This window comes from Bacillus rossius, chromosome 12 (assembly GCF_032445375.1).
Source record: "Bacillus rossius redtenbacheri isolate Brsri chromosome 12, Brsri_v3, whole genome shotgun sequence".
Taxonomy (NCBI): Eukaryota; Metazoa; Arthropoda; class Insecta; order Phasmatodea; family Bacillidae; genus Bacillus; species Bacillus rossius.
Window position 1 is genome coordinate 34,359,775 of NC_086339.1, and position 25,396 is coordinate 34,385,170.

The window sequence follows — 25,396 nt, forward strand, 5'->3', positions numbered from 1 at the left end:
TACGATCAAACTTTTCAATGTCTCATAGCAAGCCAGTGATATCATCATTCAAATAGTTCTATATTTTCGGCTCTAGGCTATAGAAATGTCCTCCCGTAATACTTGTCTTTTAGACAAAGGCTCGCTCCGTGAACTCTTCCTGCATCCCAAACAATTATAGCCAATCAGGTCTCGTCTGCCTCAAGCTCCGCCCACTTATTGCCGGCCATAGATTTGTTGGAAATCATTCTTTTTTTCGACTATTTACATTTGCATTTTCATATGGTGTTCGCCACAGAGGTTTAGTATTCATATCACTCACCTCACAAGTCCGTCAGGAATCTATCCCTCTGAAGTCCTTCATGGTGTAATACTTTCCAGGTTGTTTGGGGGTATTAATGGTTTACCTTCTTTTTCTCCGTCCTTGGTAGCCAAGGTCACTGAAGCGTCCCACTATTGTGGTAAGGGTCATGGGTTTGACCCTATTCCCCGGCGTGACTGAATGAGAGCGGAGTGCCCAAGTGTTTCGGGGCCCATGATGAACTTAGAGGTCTCCATGGTTCAAGCCTCTCTGCAAAGCCACATAACATATCAACATTTCCTTCAACATTCCCGAAGATGATGTCACCTGTGACCAGTTCTGAGTCAGCAGTTTACACATTCCGTGCTATTTTATTTATTATTTCCATACATCTAATAATAACATTTATTATTGCTATAATTATTATTGCATCAATGCAAGACGAAATTTATTTCCTAATATTAACGTCGCAATAAGGAAGTAAAAAAATTATAAAAAAAGTTTTTATTCCAACAAATAATTCTCATAGTATAATTTATAAAATATGCTGAATGTTTTATCCAAGTACCTATTATATGACCGCTGATTTGTGGATGCTAAACATAACTAATGGTGTCAGTAAACCAATAGTTCTGTACTGACGGTGCACTTGTGGTTTGTTACTTCTAGGAATGGCCACCGCACTCCTGGGGAACGTTCCTCCGATAGTGGGCATATACATGGCGTTCTTCCCTGTCCTCACGTACTTTCTCCTCGGAACCTCGCGCCATGTCTCCATGGGTACGTCACAGAAGAGTTCAAGGCACTCTTCCCTAAAGTAAACGCATCTAATGTGTCAATGCTGAAGGTAATGTGCATGCAAGGATGGATGAATCCTTTGGGGCAATAGAAACTCCAGCCTGTGTATGTGAAACATGATACCACTTGAAAAGGAAGGGAACGGGGTCAGGTTGGAGAAGTTAAATGAGTTGTATATATATTTTTATAAGCATAAATTTATGTAATTTCAGGTCAATGTAGTATTTCTGAATATTATGAAAGAATACAAAGTTAATTATTAAAAATATCAAACATATTAAAATTATTTGCAAATATTATATATTCAATTTCAACATAGGTGATAAAACATTTAATTTCGTAAATGCTCAACTATCTGTTTCACTATATGAATCATTCGATTATTATAATATAGCCTTTATGTTATTTTTAAACAAAGTAGGTATTTGTGATATAATATTAACTAATTTCAATTTTTTTCTTTATAAAAAAAAGCAAAATCATCAAAATTTCCAAAATTTATCCTCCAGTAAGAAAAACAAAGTAACTTAATAATTGAAAATAAAGGATGTAGAAAATTATAGAATCACTATTTTTTTTTTTTAAGATATTTCCCTAATATTTATTTAATCATACAGAACTGTGACAGCAGCCAAAGTGGAAGGCCATTATGCCAGTGGCTTGCCTGGTGGAACTGTTGAGATTCCCAACCTTACCACACACCTTCCCACATGACCTAGACACACAGGGAAAGCCTACGATTCACTCGTCCTTCTGGACATACCTGAAAACTCACGTTGGCAAACCTTCTTTCAACAACCGAGAAAGCCAAACGCCCGATCGTGCATCTTCGAGGTTTTGTTTGTTCATTGTAAATAAATATACAACTCATGATAACTAATGGTCAATTAGGATAGGTTAGCTACATTATAAATACTTTAAAACATTGTGGACGGTTGATTTGGTTAGGATAGCTACATTAAAGATACTGTGAAATCATGTAAACGGTTTCCCCAAATAAATACACCTGTTGTGGTACTACGAAAAAAAAACGCGAGCATGAATTTTGGGGAACTTCGGGTTTGGCTCTCTCGCCTGTGAAAAAAAGGTTTGCCAACGTGAGTAGGCTATTCGGGTAAGTCCAGAACCCAGAAGGACGAGTGAATCGTAGGCTTCCCGACACACACAGACCTGTGGGCATGCAGTCTGCGCAGTGTGCCAGGGGAGTGGTGGGCCGCAGGCACGTTCGCGGTGGTGTGCATGCTGACGGGCCAGACGGTGACGCAGTACGCGGCTGAGGAGCCGCCTGCTCTCCCCGGCAACAACGGGACGGCTGCCCTGGTGAACGGTGACCTGCCGGTCTACTCGCCCGTGCAGGTGGCCACCGCCGTGGCCTTCATGGTCGGCATCTACCAGGCGAGTGTTTCCCCAACCTGACTAAAACTAAGTGTATTTTTTGTTTGGGAGGGGTCTGCCCTCCTTTCACAGACGAGACAGCCAAACGCCCGATCGTGCATCTTCGGGGTCTTTTTTGTTCATTGTAACTCATGATAGGGATACCTAAGATGCACATAAAGTTCTGCCATTCCCGATTACACCCGAAATATTCACCTTCAGCCAACTTCGGGATTTTTATTTTATTTTTGCGCAGTAAAAATGAATTCAAATATTAAAAGTGGTCGGTTAGGTTAGCTACATTAAAACATTTTAAAACACTATGGACGGTTAGTTAGGTTAGTACAGCTACATTAAAATAAACAGGGAAATATAAATATATATAAATAAACCCGAGGTTGGCCGAAGGAGAATTGTTCAGGTGTAATCGGGAATGGCAGAACTTTATGTGCTTCTTAGGCTTCCCCTCATAATGACTAATGGTCAATTAGGTTAGGTTAGCTACATTATAAATACTTTAAAACATCGTGGACGGTTGATTTGGTTAGGATAGCTACATTAAAGATACTGTGAACTCATGTAAACGGTTTCCTAGCCCTGGATAGCTACATGTTAAAACGTTATTTGCTAAGCAACCATAAAATGATTTTACAGTATTTTTAATGTAGCTATACTTACCTAATATAACCAACCATCCACAATGTTTTTAAGTAATTATAATGTAGCTAACCTATCCTAATCGATCGCAAAATGTAATGCCACACCGGTTTATACAATGAGATAGAACGGGAAAAAAAACGAAAATGTACTTCGGGGAACTTCGGGTGTGACTCTCTCGTCTGTGAAATGAAGGCTTCCCCTGGTCTAAATTCGTCCCAAGTCGAAGGATGAAAGGAAGGCGTGTGAGAGTGTGTAGTGTAGATAAAATGTATGTAATCTTTCTGTACATAATTTAAAGTTTTTTTAGTATACTCTACTATATATTAACAAATGAATATACATTACAATTTTTTTATTATACTCTACTATATATTAACAGATGAATATGCATTACAAAAAAAAAGAAAGGAATGAAATCGGTTAAAATCGGGCTTTACAAGGTAAAATCGACTCCTCCTATTGTTGAAGTCGGTTAAAATGAAGCCTATGTTACCGGGGCAATAATAACGAACGATTGACACCTTATTAATCCAATTCGGATGAATAGTTTAGGCGCTACGGAGGAACATACGTAAATACAAACATACATACATACATGTACATACATACATACATACATACATACATACATACATACATACATAGACTGCTAAAATTATAACCCTTCCTTTTGGCTTCACCGTAGTCGGGTAAAAAATACAGTTATCACCAATAGAAAATATAAGAAGAGTTAAAAGCAATTCGTAGCCGCGCAATTAACTTCATAGCGGAACTCCAGTAAAAGAATTAAAAATGATCTAATCTTAATAAATTTAGCGAAGGGGATTTACTATTAAAAAGGACAAGTTATGTAAGCAATTTGTGGGAAAATGTTACAAAAAATTTACTCTTTTTTATTTGAAGGTCAATTCAAAGTCAACGAAATGATTAAGGAGAATTATTGTTGTCAGTTAATAATATTAGACGATAAAAAATTCGTAGGTAACTTTAATATATCAAATATTATAGCATATAAGAAGCCTATTGTTCATTCTGACAGATTCAATTAAGGTGCACAAGAATCTCGTGAGATTGAGCTGGATCTGTAATTTCTTTAGTATTTTTTCTAGAAATAGTGACTATTTTCTATTAGGTGCAAACAATGGCCAATCGATATGTGCCAAGTAATTTTGAAATAGTAGTGTTGAAACATATAGGTAATTTTGTTGCAAGAGATTATTATACTTTTAATGTTTAATGGTAATCCCAGTTCTTGTTTCTCAGAAATAAAATAATTGTTTTTAATGATTAACAATAATAAAACTCAATAGTTTATATAAAATGTGGAAATTTAATATATGGTCGTAAAAAGTGTTAGTGTACACACATATTTTGATCTCCTAAGTTGATGTTTATAATATTGTGTGCAATATGTGAGGCAGATAAAGTCATTCTACAAATGGTTTGTCAGTTATTTTAATTTATAGAAGAGACTTAAAAATATTGGAGTTATGTTTGCTTTCTTCTGAAGATGTAGAGCAGGTCCCCAGACATTATAATTTATTTCGTTCTGGTCATAGATGTTGAAGCATATTTCCTACCTGAGTAATGTGTTTGAGCTCTCCTCTAGAGGGGACACACATCTCTTCGCTGAGCTAAAGATTTATTCACTTTTCAGGTTATAGTGCATATATCCATGGTAAAGAACAAACTTATCCTCTCTTCAAGCAGTTATAAATTATTTTAAGTTAATAAAACGTGTTTTTTCACACCTCCCCAAGATAAAGAATAAGTTTGTCTTATACTGAGTGTATGCATCTCCATATACTCAGGAATTGGTTAATTCTCTCCTCAAATAATGCTGAAGATATTAAGTCTTCTTATAAAATGTTATTGAACATCTTCAGATTGTCATACTATGTGTTTGTCGGCATCTTCTAAGATGCTGATGAATAAATAACTTACGGCCTCTCCTCAGATCATGATAACCCTCTTCAACACAATAAGGTGGCACAGTAGTAGATAATGGATATATTTTGTCCAAAAATGGGTCCAGCGCTCCTGATTTATATTTCCCATAATTTTTTTCAAAATAATTACAGGCGAGTGCTTGGACGATTCTCACTGGAAAGGCCACGTCTTCTTTCTTTACCAGAATCTCGACGAGAGACGAATCTTAACATTCGTGCTGAAAAACGGGTTTGGTAATGGTCTTCAAGTGCAATGAACATTTTCATGATGAAATTGTAGCGTTGCCTTGTTCAAGGGGTGGTGGAAGTCTGATGTCCACCGCTCGCGGACGGGGTGTTGGCTGATGTGGTGGTGTTGCCTCCAGGTGGTGATGCACGTCTTCAGGCTGGGCGTGGTGTGCACGCTGCTGTCCGACACGCTGGTGAACGCCTTCACCACAGCGTCGGCGGTGCACGTGTTCACGTCCCAGGTGAAGGACCTGATGGGCCTCGACATCTCTCGCTACCAGGGCGTCTTCAAGGTCGTATATGTGAGTGTGCGCTGATGACAGCACTTCAAATGTTTCCCCATGAGGCACGTATATCTAGCAGAAAATTTCTTTACATACAGTAAATGATGACAGGCACAACCTATACGATAAATCCATATTACATTGATTCCATCATCATATCCTGTCGTATCTATCAGTCCTGCCATAGTATCCTACCATATCCTATCGTATCCTGATAATCGTATCCTGCCGAACGTATCCTACCAATCAAATCCTATCGTATCCGGCAATCATATCCTACCAACTTTATTCTATAATATTCTGCCAATCGTATACTTGAGTACCCTGCCGATCGTATCCTATCGTGTACCACTAACCGTATCCTGCCAATCGTATAGATCAGATCGTATCGCACCAACCATATACTATCATGTGCTACCGATCGTATCCTACCAACCATATCCTACCGATCTCGACAAAGCAGAATATCCCAGTGTTCCTTTTATCGATGTATATTTTTGAGCTCAACCAAAAACATATCCTTCTGATCTTCTCTTGATCTTTCACTGTATCACATGGACGAAGAATTAACACAGGGGTGTTTTTCGTGGATTCTAACCCTATAGGCCACAAGTAATGTTTTTCATGTTGGTACATCGGCATTTCAAGCAACTATGGTGGTTCTGGAGCCAGAGCCTAACCTGATTATTGTGGCATAGAATTTTTAATATCCACTTGTATCTCATCTAACCATCATTTTCTCGTAAAGCTCATGCAACCATATCTATAAATTATTATTACTCGTATATTTAAAATAACGACATATGAAATACAAAACGATACATTATAAATTTATAATCTTCTAACTAACTAACTAATCAAACATTAGGGCTTTACTCCTAAAATTTGTCTCTCAATTTAACCAGAATGAAGATAATGGGGAAAAAAATTGTAGAAAGTATTTAATGTAAAGAATTCTTTTAAAAGCTCATTTTTCAATTAATGTTTAACACACAAAATAAAATTGATATTTTATATAAAAAATTCTTAATAATGAGAGTGGGATATTTTCACATTAATCAATAAACTCAAAGTAAGAAGTATCTAAGTATTTTAATTAATTGTGTACTATGCTTTCAAGAATAATATAGTTTAAGTATATTTGTAGCAATATTTTTTTAGAGAATTGACGGACAACGTTGCTGTGCTCTTATTTTCAGACTTGGATTGAAATATTCAAGGAAATCACAACCACGAACGTTGCAGCGGTCGTAATGTCTGCAGTTACAATACTGGTGCTTGTAACGAATGACTACATGAAGGTAATGAAACAATACAAATTATTTGTTGTTTAACTGTTAATAACAGACGTGTTTTGCTTTAATTCTAGAACGTCAAAGGCTATAGGACATCAACTTCATGAGACGGGTTCAACATTTGCGGGTCGGAACTGGCGGTTGTAGGTTGTGGTTGCAAAAAGCGATTGTCTGTTTATCAACAGCGGACCTCAAACGAATAACGCAACTATTTAATGTCTGCTGATGGACGTTTCTCTCATAAAAAATTCAAAAACCTCATGATTATAAATTATAACTGTTTTTGGAAAATAATGTAACGTATTTGGGTCATTTCTCACATAAAACATTCAAATTCTAGACAACATTCATTCTCAAACCTACGATAAAACTTCGAAGCTTAATCAGACATAAATATAATAACACCTTGCTGTATTCAACTGCATCAGCATTGTAGTCTAAGAATACTTATTCACCATGCATATAGACCTCAGCGGCGACGGAGGGCTCCCACACAATGTAACGGCATGTAGAGTTAGCGATAGAAGTGCTGTGGCGGCAGTCTTACACCGCTCTGTACTGCTCGTGAATATACACCAATGCTACGTTAGGCTACGCTGTACCGCTTGTGAATACACGCCAAAGCAACGTTAGGCTACGCTGTATCGCTCGTGAATACGCACCAAAGTGACGTTAGGCTACGCTGTACCGCTAGTGAATACACACCAAAGCGACGTTAGGCTACGCTGTACCGCTAGTGAATACACACCAAAGTAACGTTAGGCTACGCTGTACGCACATAAGTATACACCAAAGCCACAGGCGAGAACTTTACAAGGCGATGTGGTAACGTTAATCATGTCGGCTTCTATAGAACACGTGGTCGTAATGACAGTTGGTATGCCGTGTTCATACTGCAACGGATAAATGTGTCACCGTAATATTCTACTAAAATCTCTGTATTTATTAGACTTGTGTACTTAACCAATACCGCTATGACGTACATGATTCATATCGCACCTGTTTGAGTGTTAGCCAATCACGAAAAAGATGAGAAAGCAGTGGCCAGTGCCACAATGAAGTTATATATTTTGTTTTTATCACATGAATTATTCTCAAAAATATATATCTCAAGTTATTTTTTAACAAAGTTTTGAGCGATTAAGTCTTAACTCTCTGAAAAACAACACAATATAAAATTACAGATAATTTCAAGTCTTTGGAGAGTTAAATTGCTTTAAATTATCAGAAACAAATATGGCCACCAAGTAAACAGTATCCTACCTATGGGATCGTATCCTTCTGATGAGATTGTATCCCTCTGATGAGATCGTATCTCTCTGATGGTATCGTATCCTACCAAGTTGAATTTTCGTCCAAATGTGCGTCGTTGTCGTTAATTGCGCTTCCAAAGGGTTTCTTTTTTTTTATTGAGCTTCAAAATCTGCTTCCTTTTTATAAATTGTTTCCAAGTGTCCTTACTTTTTTGTTTGTGCTTCTCAATGTGCTTCCTTTTTTTAATGTTTCCAAAGATGCTTCTTTTTTATAATGTGCTTCCCTTTTAATCTGCTTCCAAGTGTGCTTTTTTTAAACGTGCTTCCAAATGTGCTTCCTTCTCATTGATTATGGATCATTAAGTTTGTACTCAGGACAGATGAAATGAGGTTTGGAGATCCCTGGTATAAACACTTGACATTATACATGAACTGTTTAAAATGTTCGCCGAGTATTGAAAAATTAGACCTCTTTGTTATTGACTGTATGTGCCTGACCACCAATTGGACATGCCTAACCAATCTACTAGTTGTGCCTGGCCAACCTGCTAGATGTGTCTGTCAACCTATCTGATGTGCCTGGCCACAGACTGGGTCCTCTGGCCATTTACTGGAAGTGCCTGGCCAACAACTGGTCGTGATAGCCTGACCACAAACTGGAAGTGCCTAACCACCTAATGTGTGTGCCTGGTTAATCAGCTGTCAATTGGAACTGCCCTGAAAACACATGTGAAGACATGCAAAGGACTCGCTTAGCCTTCTAGGAAGACCGAAGAAATTTAGAAATGCTTGTAATTTGCTTGTTTTTTTAATTTGTAGAATTTTTTTTTATTTGTACTCGTAATTTAGTGCTATAGTGCACCACAAGGGAGAGTGAAGTATGCGAGCTCGCACGTTCTTAGCTGTGTGAACACGGACACGGCCGAATCTTCTTTGCATAGCTGCGCACCTGAAAACCTTGCATTTATATTGAACTCTCTCCCTAACAGCCGTATGTGAAGAAGGTGTCCAAACTGCCTGTGCCCATAGAGCTGGTGGTGGTTGTGGCAGGGACTCTGGTGTCCGCCTACACCAGCATCACACTCGACTATGGCATCGTCATGCTGGGCGACATACCCAGGGGGTGAGTACTTAGCTGTCGCTGACAATGAGATATAAGCATTTCAGGGATCTGTGATCTTTCACTTAACCTAGCAATGGCGGTATGCGTTTAGATTATGATATGTGAGATATATTTTATTTCATGGCCTCTAACTTGAATGTAGTCGACAACTTATGCGGAATTGTCTGTGTAATGTTTACAACTATCGTTTGTCCTCAGGTAATATTGAAGCTCTATTGTGACGAAGATTTTTCAATTGGATGAATGTAGCTCAGACGAAAGTAGTATGATTGTGGGGGTTCAGGGACAAAACTTCATGCTCTGGAACTGTGGAGCAGGTCAATGACCGACCGACCGCCACATTTCCTTGACATCTGGGGGAGCATGGGGTTTTATGGATCATTTGAGGATCAACACAAATAAATCCAGTCACCTTAGTAACCTTCCCCAACCCTACCAATCCTCCAATACAGCCAAACAAATGGATCCAGTCAGAGGGCCCCTCCATTCTCCTCCGGTGTGTATGCTATCGGCCGCCATCATACTTCCGAGAATGGTAGGCAGGTGTGTTGCAAACGAATGTTATTCTGTACAAACATTTGAGTGCAGTGGCTTGGGTTTGATCCGAGGAACAAAATAATGCTGAGACAACAGCCACTTGGACAGGAGATCAATAGACTAATTAAGAGAAAGGTAATTTATGCTTTAAAATTCCAAATTATTTTAGGTCCCAAGCTATATGTAGTGGCAGTGTTGCCTGCCAGGGTCACCATCTTTAAATTTAACAAGTATCTGCTAGAGTGTATTACCTTTAATTCTAGGTGTTGCTGCCAGAGGCGCCTCACTTTAATTTCCAAATATATTTGGTGTAGTGCATCACTGACACATTGGGGGCATGAGGGAGTTCATTGGACCCCAAGCACACTCCTGCAGCGGACGATGAGGACTCGTGCTGTTCCGCTGGTTAGGGAGATGTCTACTTGCTCGACTCCATAACCACTCCTGGGCTGAGAGAGTGCCGCTTCCACTCGCTCGCGATGTACTCAAGCACGGTCGATCCTGGTCAAGCGGGACGTCCTTCCCCTAGCAGACGTTCCATCGTGTTCTGGTCCACCCAGGGTGTAGGGCCCGGCTGGAAACGAGCACTTCTGCGAGAGTCCCCCAAGACTCGCTCGAACTCGTGGCCACTTCAGCACCAGCGAGCCTTTCTCGCTTGCTGGTCATCTGGTCATCTGGTGTCTACGGTGTAGACTAGCCATTGATGTAGATACATTACTTGCTAACATAACGTAGACTCGTTCCGATGTGATGTCAGACGGCGGTGGGTGGTCGATGGTGGCTCGCGGACCACGAGCGACGCACCTTGAACTCACTGATGGTAGCTGAGTGACGAGCAGCTAATATATAGTTGACTTGGTGAACTGTCCTATTACAAGTCGCAAAGCCTAAAGGCTTATCTGACAGCTTGTACAGAGGTAAGATTAACACACACCACTCAGGCATGGTGTCGTCACGACTGGGGTTCAATGAACCCCGGTCGGAAAGTCACAGGGCTCGGGGTAGCAAGTAATGGTGAAACATCAGAGTAACTGTTACATCAGTGTCACATAACTGAATGTCAAGCCGAAAACAGTTAATAGGCCAGTAAATAATGTTTCTGAATAAATAACAAAAATTCAAAAAGTGTTGTAGACATAAACTCCCGGTGAAACTGGGCACATTTCAAAGCAACTTGGTGCTGTGAAGTCCAAGGAGATTTGTCAAGAACCGCTCTTGTGCCTCGAAGGTTTCTGCCCGGTGAGAGTGTCCTGGTGGGGAATGTTGCTGCAGACTGCCGCCGCCGACACCTCCGCCCTTCTCCCTGATGGCCGATGTGGCTCTGGACAGCTTCACCATCGCCGTGGTCTCCTACACCATCTCCATGTCCATGGCCCTCACCTTCGCGCAGAAGCTCGGCTACAGCGTGGACGCCAACCAGGAGCTGCTGGCCCAGGTCAGGTCCTGCCCGTTACTTGCCCAAACAGCGACTCTCACAGTCGACCATGGCTTTCACTGGGTAACAGAACGATGTGCCATACTGCACATCTCAATAGCTGATTGGAGTGAACTTCCGAATCACCTGATGTGCTGTACCATGTTCCAGACCATTTTTACTAAGAACACATACAAAGGGAAGAAGTATGATCATAAGTGCACATGTCTCTCCCCTGTTATACCAATTTACATTTCCCCTCCCCCCCCCCTCATTTTCCACAAATGGAAGTAAAATGTTATCATTACTGCAGCAATCAAAATGAGAGTTTTATTTTTGTTGAAAGTTTGTAGTAATGGGAGTGGATAATTGTGTGAGATATTACAAATAAATGTACTCCACATTGATTACATTATCGACCCAGTATGCATCTACATAATCCACATTAAAATAATATAATTATCAGCATGTTACAACGTTTCCACAACTTCATGTTCCTAAGAAAATTCCACCTTAGAGGTGCCTTTCGTAGACGAATCTCAAATGCCAGTCAACAACAAAGAGGCTTATAAAAATAATGTTAAAGCTAGCCCAAATGTTTTAAATGAGAAAATATCTAATCAGCACTGGAATCACATAATCTATCAATAGTTAACAAGTTTTAAGAAAATTTCTTTCTTTAATAATCCCAGTATTACGGGAGTAAATGGATTGTCTGCGGATGACTCTCCGCTTAAGAGAACTTGGATGCAAGAGAGCCCTATTACATGGAAATAAAACGAAATTTACTTTTATAATTATTTCTTATTCCGAATATAGCTACGAGGCTGTGACATCTGAATAGAAAGAGTGGCAACTGACAACTATTATGATGTTTTGAGGGATAGATGCCTACCACATAGGTACCTAAAGGTTATTTATTTACTCCTCAATCTTGATTCATACTTCGCAAATAATACGTCAATAGTTTTGTAGCCTTGCTTGCTCGTTTGTTATTAGTGAATTACCCTATCCTGGTTTATTCATCTTTCTCTTTAGACTCTTTACACTTCATTTTTACAGCATTAGAAATTAGGACATTATAAACCACAATTGTTAACGAATTAATGTAAAAAAAACTGTTGGTTACTATAAACGTTAGCTGTCGTGTCATGTATAAATATTATTTTCAGACTTTTGCAACTATGGCATCTGTAATGAGCCTAGATGTATTCAAAATTGTTTAAAATTTAGAAAGTAAAATTAATAATGTTACTAAATACTGAATTAAATTATTCTGTTATTGTTTTTGAAAGTCAAATATGTGTTCATATAAAGAATCTTCAAGAATTTAAGTTAAATAGGAACAGTTCAAACATACCCTGCAATGGTGAATGTCCAGACATTCAATTCATTCACTTGTTCCAGTTTCAGAATCACCCATAGTGTACCTCCTCCGCCATCAGACTTCGGCCTGATGGCTGTGTATGCGGTCTCGCCTGACAACCGAACTACATGTCCTTCTGCTCCTTACTGCTCCCAACATAGTTACTGTGCATGTACTTGGACCAAGAAAGGTGCCTGTGTTGTTCGCAGAGCAGGATTATCTTGGTGGGTTCCCTCTTATCCTACATGTCCTTCTGCTCCTTACTGCTCCCATCATAGTTAATGTGCATGTACTTGGACCAAGAAAGGTGCCTGTGTTGTTCGCAGAGCAGGATTATCTTGGTGGGTTCCCTCTTATCCTACATGTCCTTCTGCTCCTTACTGCTGCCATCATAGTAACTGTGCATGTACTTGAACCAAGAAAGGTGCCTGTGTTGTTCGCAGAGCAGGATTAACTTGGTGGGTTCCCTCTTCTCCTACATGTCCTTCTGCTCCTTACTGCTCCCATCATAGTAACTGTGCATGTACGTGGTTCATGAGAGGTGTCTGTGTTGTCCTCAGGGCGCAGGTAACGTGGTGGGCTCTTTCTTCTCGTGCATGCCCTTCTGCGCATCGCTGTCGCGCAGCCTGGTGCAGCAGACTGTGGGCGGCAGGACGCAGCTGGCGAGCGTCGTGTCCTGCGGCATCCTGCTGCTCGTCATGCTGTGGATCGGCCCCTTCTTCGAGCCGCTGCCCAGGGTGTGTTGAAAGCGTTCCCACCTTGTAGTATCTGGAGCGAACCAGTACACACAGTATACTGTAACTAAGGCAGGTAGTAAGAGGAAGATTTTGAAGCTTTTCAAATCTGAATCTGAATGACAATCGAATGGCGGTACCTCATAGCAAGAGAGTTACGGTAACTTAACACACACTAAACTTATTTAGCGCGCAATAGAGTGCGGGACTGAGACACTTTTTTCCGTGTGAAAAAAAATAATAAACTAGAGAGGTATTGTCTTAGTAAAGGCACAACTGTTTTATTGTTTGTAACATAAGTAACTACCAGTTCATTTCCTGGCAAAGATATTGTGAGTGATCAGGGTCTCTGTTAACCCTCATTAATTACAAAATCTCTCACGTATAAGCATTTACTTATGATATAATATGTTGAATACCTTATGTTTTTGAATTTTTTCTGAATATTAGCAATAGAACCATTAAAATGGCATTGACAAAAAATAGCATATTATTTGTTTATTGGTACTGCAACAGTCAAAAAATTTCAAATATAGCTGAATTTTACGTGGTACAAATTTCGTTTTATTAGTCTGGAAATATCAAATTCGTATACAATGTATACTGAAAATAAAATTTTAAGAGACAATACAATCTATGTCCCAACTGCATCCATCAAGAACCATGTTGAGCAGGATTAATTGACAGTAAATTCGAACAATATTGGGGCAAAGATGTTTTACTGCACAGCTTTCTTGTGATGTCAACCTCATTAATTTATTTACATTGTTGGTTGTTGATCCACAACGTAGCCAGATGTATGTAGAACGTAAGCTCTCCGTTAAATGTTGCTCTCTGCGTGATTGTTCGCAGTATTTGCCATATTTGCCAGTAGCAAGTAGGCGAGTTCTGATGAAGTGTTTGTTGCAGTGCGTGCTGGCCAGCATCATCGTGGTGGCACTGAAGGGGTTGCTGATGCAAGTGTCGCACGTGGTCAAGTTCTGGCGCCTGTCCGTGCTGGACGGCGTCGTGTGGCTCGTCACCTTCCTGACCGTCGTGCTGGTCAGCATCGACCTCGGCCTGCTGGCGGGCGTCGCCATCTCCCTCGTCTGCATCTTCATCCAGAGCATGAAGCCGTACACTTGTCTGCTGGGCGTCGTGCCCAACACCGATCTCTACCTCGACCTCAACCGCTACAAGGGGGTGAGTACCGTTCAAATACCTTGACTCTAACCGCTCTAAGGGGTGAGTCAGTATTCAGCACCGTTCAAATGCCTTGTCTCTAACTGTTACAAGGGGGTGAGTCATTATTCAGCACCGTTCAAATACCTTGACTCTAACCGCTCTAATGGGGTGAGTCAGTATTCAGTACCGTTCAAATACATTGACTCTAACCGCTCTAAGGGGGTGAGTCATTATTCAGCACTGATCAAATACCTTGACTCTAACCATTACAAGGGGGTGAGTAATTATTCAGCACCGTTCAAACACCTTGACTCTAACCGCTCTGAGAAGATGAGTCATTGCTTAGTACTGCTCAAATACACAGTGATTATAAGACTATAAGGAAAGTAGACGACAAAGAAGATCATTTTACCGTTTATCATCTATTGTTTATTTCTTTGAAAACATTTAAACAACCACAATGCTTACTACTGTGTGAGATATTTAACATTAGATGAAATCTAGAGGCGTTTAGGTATATTCAGTACATTCAAACAAAACCGACAAAATATGGAATCAAAATATTTGCGGTTGTTAATTCTAAAATGCTTTTACAACCAATTTGGACATTTATCCTGATAAGTAAGCCCTGATAAGGACCATTACAATTTAGTAACAAAAGCAAAGTTAATCCCATTACCAACACTGGATGTAATAAGTCAGCTGATAACTGGTTCAGTGATGTATTTTTCAATACAATGTCGATAAAAATCTCTTTAACGCATGTACACTGGAAATCAAAGCCGGTGTTCACACCCAGATACCCAGATAAGTTGGCTGCATATTCAGAATATTATTTTCTTAACCTGTAATCTCACAAAGAGTTTTATTTTTGAAAATTATTTGCTGGTAAAATTGGTTTTTATTCTTTCATGCACACTGAAATATTATTTACGCTAAGATTTAAATTATTTCCTTTGTGGCTTTTGTTTGTTACGCCCAAAATGGGTAGTTGGAAAAATAAGTTGAGATGTGATCCGCAAAAGTAAGCAAGTCGTGCATAATTTTTTAGAAAAAGCAGTTATTATCAAATTACTTAAACTCAAGAAAACATTCAACGTCGAAGATTTGTGCGAGGGTGCTCCAACATAAGCTGCTCCAAATCAGACAAATCCTTTCTTAAATGTGGGTTAAGATTGTTTATGAATAATCTAAGCGATGGGAAGCAATGGCGGCTCCAGGAAGACCTCTCGGGCAGGAGGATGCAGTCAATAACCATGACACTGCCCTTGGGATATTCACAAAATATATAGTCCCAAATACTGAAATTTAGTATTTTCGTACAAATTATGATTGAAAGAAGAGTTTAGCACATCAGCGAAAGTATTTAAGTTAACATTAATACAAAGAAATAAGAAGTAAATTTTGGGCTCGGAAGGGGCTATCGCCCCCTGCACCCTTCCTCTGGAGCCGCGCTTGATGGGAAGTTGACCGGGTTATCAGTGAGCTCCACTCCACGAGCGTGATGAGGGTGATGGCGAGGGAGAGTGTGTGTGGGGGGTTGCAGACCCCCGAGGTGGCAGGCGTGAAGATCTTCCACTACTGCGGCGGCCTCAACTTCGCGACGCGCGACCACTTCAGGGGCGAGCTGCTGCGCCTGGTGGGAGTGGACCCGCAGACTGAGCTGCGCCGCAGGAGGAAGCAGGCCAAGAAGGAGGCCGCCGCCGAGCAGGCAGGTCCACTCCAGTCCACTCGAGTCCCCTCCGTGCAGTCCACACACCCTCCTCGCACACTCACGTCTCATCCCCGGTCGACGCTCCTGGAGATACTTCACGGAGATCAACTAGCGAGATTTCAACCAGTATAGCACACAGGTCCAATCATGTCGCTTTGGCCAAGAAGGTGGGATTAGGAACCGAAAGGCGCTATCTGTCGTTTGATTTTCAATATCTGTCTTCGTCAAAGCATAGTATAAAGTTAAATGAGATGCATGAAGTAAATAAAGACTCTTTGCTACAAATATGTTTTCCTGTTACTTCATTAGTGTTCAGTATTTAGATTATTGTTGGAGATGAGTTCAACTGTCATAATACAATTAATGGGTAATTCGTTAGGTATCTTAAGGTGTTATATATATGCTTTAGAAATCAGGCAAATTTTCAACCTTAAACCACGCAATAAAACCTCCCTAAAAGATGGGTGCAAGATATAAAAAATTTCATTGTATAAATATTCTTCCCCGATTTATACGTACCGAATTTTAAATCAATTTTATGCAATAGAACTGTTCAAACTAGTACGATGTATTTCGGTTCCTACCTCTCTCTACCTGTTGAGTTTACGTGGCATGCGTTACTTTTTTGTGAACACGTTTGACGCGGGTTTGTCAAGCTAATGTGTCGCGGGTTGGAAGTAGTCATGGTAGATGTCGTTCACTGCAACTGCTATTTGAATATCTGTCTCCTGATTGTAAGCCAATTGCAGATAAATCTATAAAATGTAGTAAGTGATAAATGCAATTGTTATACTCTGAAATCGAACGTCTTATTCAGAAACGATAATTGAACCTAGAAAATCACCATGGCGTGCACAGGTTGTAGTGACCTTTAGTGAAAATCGTGAGAAACAGATGGCCAGTTGTTATTCACAGAAGAATACCTGCTGCTACACACTCCTGACGCTTATCCATTGCCTCGTATAAAAGATATAGTAAGCAAAGTTGCAAAGTTTCGCGTGTTTAGGACTCTTGATCTGTGTAGTGCATATCAACAGTTTCCCATCACAGAAGAAGACAAACCCTATACGGCCTATGAAGCTTTAAACAAACTCTATCAATTTCGCTGTACGTATTCATTTAAGTGTGACAAATAGAGTAACTAGCTTCTAACGCATTATTGAAAGTTTTATTTAGCAAGAAATTTTAGAGGATACTTTTGCCTATGTAGTTAATGTTTCTGTGTATGGAAGTGATAAAGACAAGCATATTTATAACCGGCAAAGATTTCTGGAAGCTGATAGCAAATATAATCGGACATTAAATGAAGGAAAATGTGCATATTATGTTGAAGCAATCAACATATTGAATTACACAATAATACAGGTTACCAACATACCAGACTCTGAGACACTAACCACTCGTGTATCTGGTTCCTTCCCGTAATACTTCATATTTGCGGAGAACGTTTAGTCACTATGAAAATGGATCCCAAACTTTTCTGAATAGATCTACCCACTAACCCACTGCGATTCGTTTCCTATTCTCCAGGAACCAAAAAACGCATATAATGCTCTGAAAGTAGAAATTGCTAATGACTTCGTATCTGAAATGGATCCTAACTTTCTATTTATTGTTGAAAATGATGCATCAGATTATACTTTTGCAGAAGTCCTTAACCAAATGGGAAAATATCTGTCACATTCTTAAAAAAAAAACCTATCAAAAGGAGAATAGAGGCAGTCATCAGTGTAAAAAGAATCATATGTTATTTCGAAGCTTTGAGAAAAGGGAAACATTGCCTACTAGGACATCATTCTGATCTTATTACTTATAATAAATAAGTATCAGACAAGTTAGCAAAATTAAAAATGAAGTTGTAGGAACTTACCGTGCTCTATTGAGGATATGTGAAATTGATTTGGTACACCATTCCCAGTTTGTGCTGAATTGAAGCCACTCTTCAAAGTTTATCATCCAAGGGGAAATATGCCAGTTTCAAAGAGGGAAAAAGTGAATGAGGTATCACTAGAGTTGGAGTTGCATCAGGAGCAGAGCAAGAGGAGATGTCACAGTCAACTACAACAAACAAGGCCGACGCTTACTGGAACTACCCGTTAATCTGAGCCAAATAAATATCCTCCTAAATATTTAATGGACTAGCTGCCCGACCCGGCTTCGCACGGCTATACTAATGGAAAACAATTAAGCCACATCTCCCATTTACAGTAATGGTAAATAAAAAAAATTCAGTGAAAATTTATTACAATGCTGTATAATGTACCGGAGAGATAATGAATAGCACCGATGGTTTCCCGACTCGTGCACGCAACGTACAACTGATGTACCCGTACTTCGCTACGGCAGTCTACAGGCAGATCACTCTTGTACCGCTCATTATACATGCCCCTCCTTAAGGGTACGCCACTGCCGCGCGATGCCCGTTGCCATGGAGACGCAGAAGGCATGAACAATGCAAAATCCTGTTCTCATGCAGTATGCAAACAAAGTAGCCACTGTTGCCTGGTTTTAACCACCCATGGGATCAAATTTTCGGAAAATGTCATCCTGCGTAACATAAGGAACATTACTGTGAAGTTTCAAGTCTGTAATATATATATATATACTTGAAAAAAGGCAATAAAAAACAAATTAAACACAGAGAGAGGAAAAAAACAATAGTTTAGGTTTGCGATTTAAAGTTATAAAAAGTATTTAAATACTATTTGAACTCTTATGAGGGTACTGATTGCTTCGTTGTTAATATCACACGGGTGTTTTTTACTTGTATGGGACAATTAAGAATGATAAGGCATCTACTGCGTGGCAACAATGTTAATAGGCAATAGGAAATAAACTTCTAGCGCCTGCGGCATTGTCAACACACACTTCGTACGTGTACTGCATGTTCTATCTAACCCCCTCCAACGCATTTGATTCTAAATTGGACTTTTAGTAAGGATCCCTAATGTTATTGATAATATAATATAGCCTATAGCCTTCCTCGATAAATGTACTATCCAACACTGAAAGAATTTTTCAAATCGGACCAGTGGTTCCTGAGATTAGCGCGTTCAAACAACAAACAAACTCTTCAGCTTTATAATATAAGTATAGATTACTGTCATTTTTAAAGATTTCAAATATTTGTTGGTGAATGGGGTGAATTTTGTCTGTGGAATAATAAACAAAGTTATCATGTTGCCATGCTTGATGTGATGAAACCATAAAAGGGGAGGGGTGAAAGGAAGAAGAATAGGATAAAGAAGGGGTTTGAGGCGAACGGCGTGTTGGCTACACAGAGAGTCCAACTGGCAAATAAATTCAAAGAGCAGTGATACTGCTAAAATTATATTATTTTTTATACTTTCAAATTCTTTGGCTAACACACCATGAAAGATTTGTTTGTGGACTTTCTAATATTGATAACTAGCGACCCGCCCCGGTTTCGCACGGGTGCAATGCTGATACTAAATATACTAGAGAATGTCTTTATATACAACGTAGACAAAAACGCTATTTATAGGCCCGCGCCGCCGGCCCCCCGGCCGGTACCGCCGCAACCGCTATGAGTAGTATATGAATGGGGCTCCGAGCGCAGGCTTCAGGCTGTGGAGCCGGGAGCCGAGCCACATCTCTGACGTCAAGTCCATCTCTGACATCACGGCGGCCATCTTGTATGAGTGGAACGGGACATAGTGTAACGGGACACAGAGTAACGGGACAAGTAAATCACGGCGGCCATTTTGGATCCGCCATCTTGGATCCGCCATTTTGGATGACGTAATTGTGTTCTCGAAAATTCCGGCGATGTGTTTTCCGCCATATTGGATGACGACGTCACCGTTACAATTTTCGTTATGGTCGCCATCTTTAACTTTTTTATTTATCATCCGATTCTAATGAAATTTTTTTTAAAAATTATAAAAAAAATTCAAATAATAAAAATTTAATAAAAAATATTTATAAACATTCATTTACGGCACGGAGCTCGGAGTCCTCGGTTCGACCCCGACGAGTGCAAAAAAATAAAAATGTTGACCGATCCTTCCCTCACAGTGGACGCAGGCAGACTGACTCCTACCACTTTTACCAATGCACATATACCATCAGGTAGTATGACGTCATGTCCGCCATCTTGAAAATCCGTAATTTTTATGCTAGAGATTCGGGAAAATTTTTAAAAATCATTAAAAAATTTAAATAATAGAATTAAATAATAAAAATTAAATAAAATATATCTTAAAAACCACTGTTGCACATATCGTTACGGTCGCCATCTTGGATTATATAATTGTAGCATGTTTCGTTATGCCCGCCATCTTGTCTTCGTCTGCTGGATACCACCATCTTGTTTTCGTCGGCGAGAGTGCGCTGACGCCATGTTAGTTTAGTTCTTATCCGCTAGAGTGCAGTAATCATTTATTACTGTGACACCCGCCATCTTGAAATTTGGCCGCCATCTTGAAAATTCGTAATTATTTAGCTAGAAATTCGGGAAAAGTTCCAAAATTCATTAAATAAATCACTCATTAATTTACATATTGATTCGATCCGCTCATGTCCTCGGTTCGATACCCGATCGATGCAATATTGTTTAATTTTACGTAAAAAATAATAATTTCAATAAACCATGTTCAACATCCGTAAAGAGACTCTAAATCCTCTACGACCATCATCCTATCAGACATCAAGACCACCATCTTGAAATCATGTAATAATGTAGCTAGAAAAGTGGGAAAAAATCCAAAATTCATTAAATAAATTTGTAATCCATATAATGATTGATTGGATCGACTAAGGTCCTTGGTTCGATCCCTGGCCGATACAAAACAACTTTAATTAAAAAAATACTAAAAAAGGTTTGGTTTAAAAAAAAAACACCACAAGTTATTTAAAAATTTTTATTACATACATACTACACTACTACAAGTACAAAAAAATACACAGACAAATTACCAAAGTTTTGTGGATTTCTCGATTCAAACAGTCTTCTTGTTGTATGGACCAAGTCTTTTACATGACTTTAAATGTCTATCCGATCCGGTCATCACCGCAGCCAGAGACGGACTGAAGTTCATATCACTTATATAGTCTCATTAGCTGGTACAACACATGAGTCAAATCAATAACCATGTTCATTATACGTATCGGAGAATTTTTTATAATGACGAAGTAAGCTATCGAGACGTGAAATTAGTTTATTGCACTTATTGCACTGAAATTGTATTCTTTGAACATTATTAGAACAACCGCTTCTTTTATGTCTGCGAGCATTTGAGGTGATAGTAAATGATGCACCACAGTATTTGCACTGATGCGAAGTACGCTCTTCATTAATTGAAGTATTCAATGCTAATGAAACTTCAGCTGATGGTGGAACAGCACATATCGAAGACTCCTCCAGTGTTGTCAGAGGCGTTGCCAACGGGATCTGCTCCAACATCGTCGGCGCCGACGTCATGGTTCCCGTAGTCGACGGTACATCCTCCATCGAGTACGACGTTAAAGTCGGTAAAGATGCCATCGAAGTCTCAAGAACAGGCAATTACACAACATATGCACCAGAAGAAACAAACTAGGTGATCCGTACACCGTGGACGGCAGTAACAAACTGAGCGTCCTGCTGTCTAGGACTCGTTTATATACATAAACCGGTTTGAGTAATACGCTAGTCAAATACTAGAGTCAAAACAACATTAAAAAAATAGAAGCACCATCACACAAAAAGAGAAGCACATTTGGAAGCACCATCAAAAAGGAAAAACAATAGGAAGCACCGACAACGAAAAGGCAGCACATTTGGCAGCACCGACTACGAAAAGGCAGCACATTTGGCAGCACCGACTACGAAAAGGCAGCACATTTGGCAGCACCGACAACGAATTCACAGCACATATGGAAGCACCGATTACGAAAAGGCAGCACATTTGGAAGCACCGACAACGAAAAGGCAGCACAATTGGAAGCACCGACAACGAAATGGCAGCACATTTGGAAGCACCGACTACGAAAAGGCAGCACATGTGGAAGCACCGTCATCGAAAAGGCAATACATTTGGAAGCACCGACTACGAAAAGGCAGCACATTTGGAAGCACCGACAACGAAAAGGCAGCACATTTGACAGCACCGACAACGAAAAGGCAGCACATTTGGCAGCACCGGTACGAAAAGGCAGCACATTTGGAAGCACCGACTACGAAAAGGCAGCACATTTGGAAGCACCGACTACGAAAAGGCAGCACATTTGGAAGCACCGACAACGAAAAGGCAGCACATTTGGCAGCACCGACAACGAAAAGGCAGCACATTTGGCAGCTCCGACTACGAAAAGGCAGCACATTTGGCAGCACCGACAACGAAAAGGCAGCACATTTGGAAGCACCGACTACGAAAAGGCAGCACATTTGGAAGCACCGACTACGAAAAGTCAGCACACTTGGAAGCACCGACAACTAAATGGCAGCACATTTGGAAGCACCGACTACGAAAAGGCAGCACATGTGGAAGCACCGTCATCGAAAAGGCAGCACATTTGGAAGCACCGTCTACGAAAAGGCAGCACATTTGGAAGCACCGACAACGAAAAGGCAGCACATTTGGAAGCACCGACTACGAAAAGGCAGCACATTTGGAAGCACCGACTACGAAAAGGCAGCACATTTGGAAGCACTGACAACGAAAAGGCAGCACATTTGGCAGCACCGACAACGAAAAGGCAGCACATTTGGCAGCACCGACAACGAAAAGGCAGCACATTTGGAAGCACCGACTACGAAAAGGCAGCACATTTGGAAGCACCGACTACGAAAAGGCAGCACATTTGGAAGCACCGACAACGAAAAGGCAGCACATTTGGAAGCACCATCATCGAAAAGGCAGCACATTTGGATGCTCCATCAACAAAAAAAAGGCAAAAAGGAAGCACAAGTTACGAGATCTAAGTCTTAGTTAGAAATTAGAATACAAGAAATAAAAACATTAAATTCTTATAATTTAAATTATTTATTTTATTGCTTTACATTATACAAATGCAAGTAAAACAAGCCATTATTGTATGTAGCCAGCATTCCTCAGTTCCTTGAGTAGGAAGGATATTTCTTTGATGCACGAATAGTTTCCTGCACAAAGCGGACCATGTAGAAGTCTTAGCCGGTCAACCAATATGTTTGGATCTTTCCATGATGTGTAATCATTCTCTTATACCACCATCTTCCTTGCAACTTTATAATAAATATTATGATATCTGGGGTCTTCCGTTTTACCACCAACCTCAGGGTAACTTTCATGTTTGAGACGGTGATCATCACAAGCTTGATCAGATATATTTAATATATCACGGCGTTTCCACCGTTTCGGTCTCAGGACACCGCCACATTCTTCGATCTTGGCAGCTTTAGGTGCTTCATCATAGTCTATGTCTTTGTCAACAGCCTCAGAGTCACTGTAACAATCACCGTAGAAGGAATCGTCTTCACCCAATTTACCGTAATAATTCGATGTTGATGATGTTGAAGTAGGAAAGATCTACTTGAATTCGGCTGGAATATATTCTCACTTTTCACGTTAAGGATTCTTCCATTGTCTTCATTCTTCCGTAAATCACCAACCTCCTTCAATTTAAGTTCTTTGTCGAGATCGGAAGAGCCAAGAAAATTATTGTCGTAATGCAGATCACTGTTCCTTAGACTAGTAGATTCATCGTTGTCCTCTAGCTTGTACGCAGGCTTGGCGCTACAAGTTCTGCCATGTCTTTTTAGGCTCTCTCTCCGCGTAAACGACATGCTACATTGAACACAACTTATCATATTGCGCAGTGGATTTTTAACACAGTCATTCTTCTCGTGTTGTCTTTTATTCTTTCTCAAGATAAACTCTTTACTGCAAAACTTACACCTATGTTCTTTCGATACAGCGTCAGATCCCAAATCGGAATTCATATTAGTTACTGAGACTAATGCCAGATACCAATTGAGTGTTTTAAATTAGATCCAATACTTAAATAGAAATTTTTTCATATTTCATCAGCGAGAATTAATATATCTCATGCAAAAGTACTTTATGCATGTAGTTCTGCTTTTCAACAACAGATGTCGCCACATGTTGCTTGCAGGTAAATAATATTTAGTTCTTTTATGCGGGATGCGGGATGCTCACTAACGATCGCAAAAGAAGGATGGCTTCGCTAGACTCCAAGGAAAAGGAAGTTCGTCTTGCATGTTGGTGCTCCACAGATGTCTCATGGCGTAATATTAATTTGACTGAGTAATGATATTTTTTAATTCCACCTGATAAAAAAATATTGCAAGTTTTGATTTAGTAGCAGAAATTATCGAATTAAATGTAACTCCAAATAAAATGACATGTCTCATTAGACAAAAAAAAATCCATGCAGAGAGCGGTTTCTCAGAATAGTCAGAAACACTTGAAGAAACCACAGGTATGATTGCAAGAACATGGGAAAAACCATCAAAATATTGACAAGAATAATCAGGAGCACACGGGAAAAACCATCAAAATATTGACAAGAATAATCAGGAGCATACGGAGAAAACCATCATAATATTGACCAGATTAATCAGAAGTACTCACCACATGTTTTCTTTGATATCATAAAATTACAGGAAAAAATATTTAAAAATAAAAATAAATATAATAAAAAAATAAAAAAAATAAAAAAATGCATAAACAATTTCTGGCTTGTACAAGAACTCTATCTTTGCTCAACAATGATAAGTTTGCAAGCTAGCAGAAACTGTTTATGAATTTTTTAATTTTTTTAATTTTTTTAATTAATTTATTTTTTTATTTTTTAATATTTTTCCTGTAATTTTATGATATCAAAGAAAACATGTGGTGTTTTTCTCCGAGTACTTTTGATTAATCTGGTCAATATTATGATAGTTTTTCCCGTGTGCTCCTGATTATTCTTGTCAATATTTTGATGGTTTTTCCCATGTTCTTGCAATCATTCCTGTGGTTTCTTCAAGTGATTCTGACTATTCTGAGAAACCGCTCTCTGCATGGATTTTTTTTTGTCTAATGAGACATGTCATTTTATTTGGAGTTACATTTAATTCGATAATTTCTGCTACTAAATCAAAACTTGCAATATTTTTTTATCAGGTGGAATTAAAAAATATCATTACTCAGTCAAATTAATATTACGCCATGAGACATCTGTGGAGCACCAACATGCAAGACGAACTTCCTTTTCCTTGGAGTCTAGCGAAGCCATCCTT

At 39.6% G+C, this 25,396-nt stretch overlaps 1 protein-coding gene across 2 annotated transcripts in view; it reads left to right on the plus strand.

Moving 5' to 3' along the window:
- Positions 1-25,396, plus strand: part of LOC134537823 (pendrin-like) — a 51,969-nt gene that overhangs the window by 9,029 nt on the left and 17,544 nt on the right. For both annotated transcript variants that reach the window (XM_063378671.1, XM_063378673.1), the window contains exons 4-12: positions 950-1,060; positions 2,298-2,473; positions 5,427-5,591; positions 6,773-6,874; positions 9,111-9,244; positions 11,054-11,216; positions 13,122-13,298; positions 14,205-14,477; positions 16,006-16,170. In XM_063378671.1, the coding sequence (XP_063234741.1) occupies positions 950-1,060; positions 2,298-2,473; positions 5,427-5,591; positions 6,773-6,874; positions 9,111-9,244; positions 11,054-11,216; positions 13,122-13,298; positions 14,205-14,477; positions 16,006-16,170 (1,466 nt within the window). The remainder of the gene's footprint in view (positions 1-949; positions 1,061-2,297; positions 2,474-5,426; positions 5,592-6,772; positions 6,875-9,110; positions 9,245-11,053; positions 11,217-13,121; positions 13,299-14,204; positions 14,478-16,005; positions 16,171-25,396) is intronic.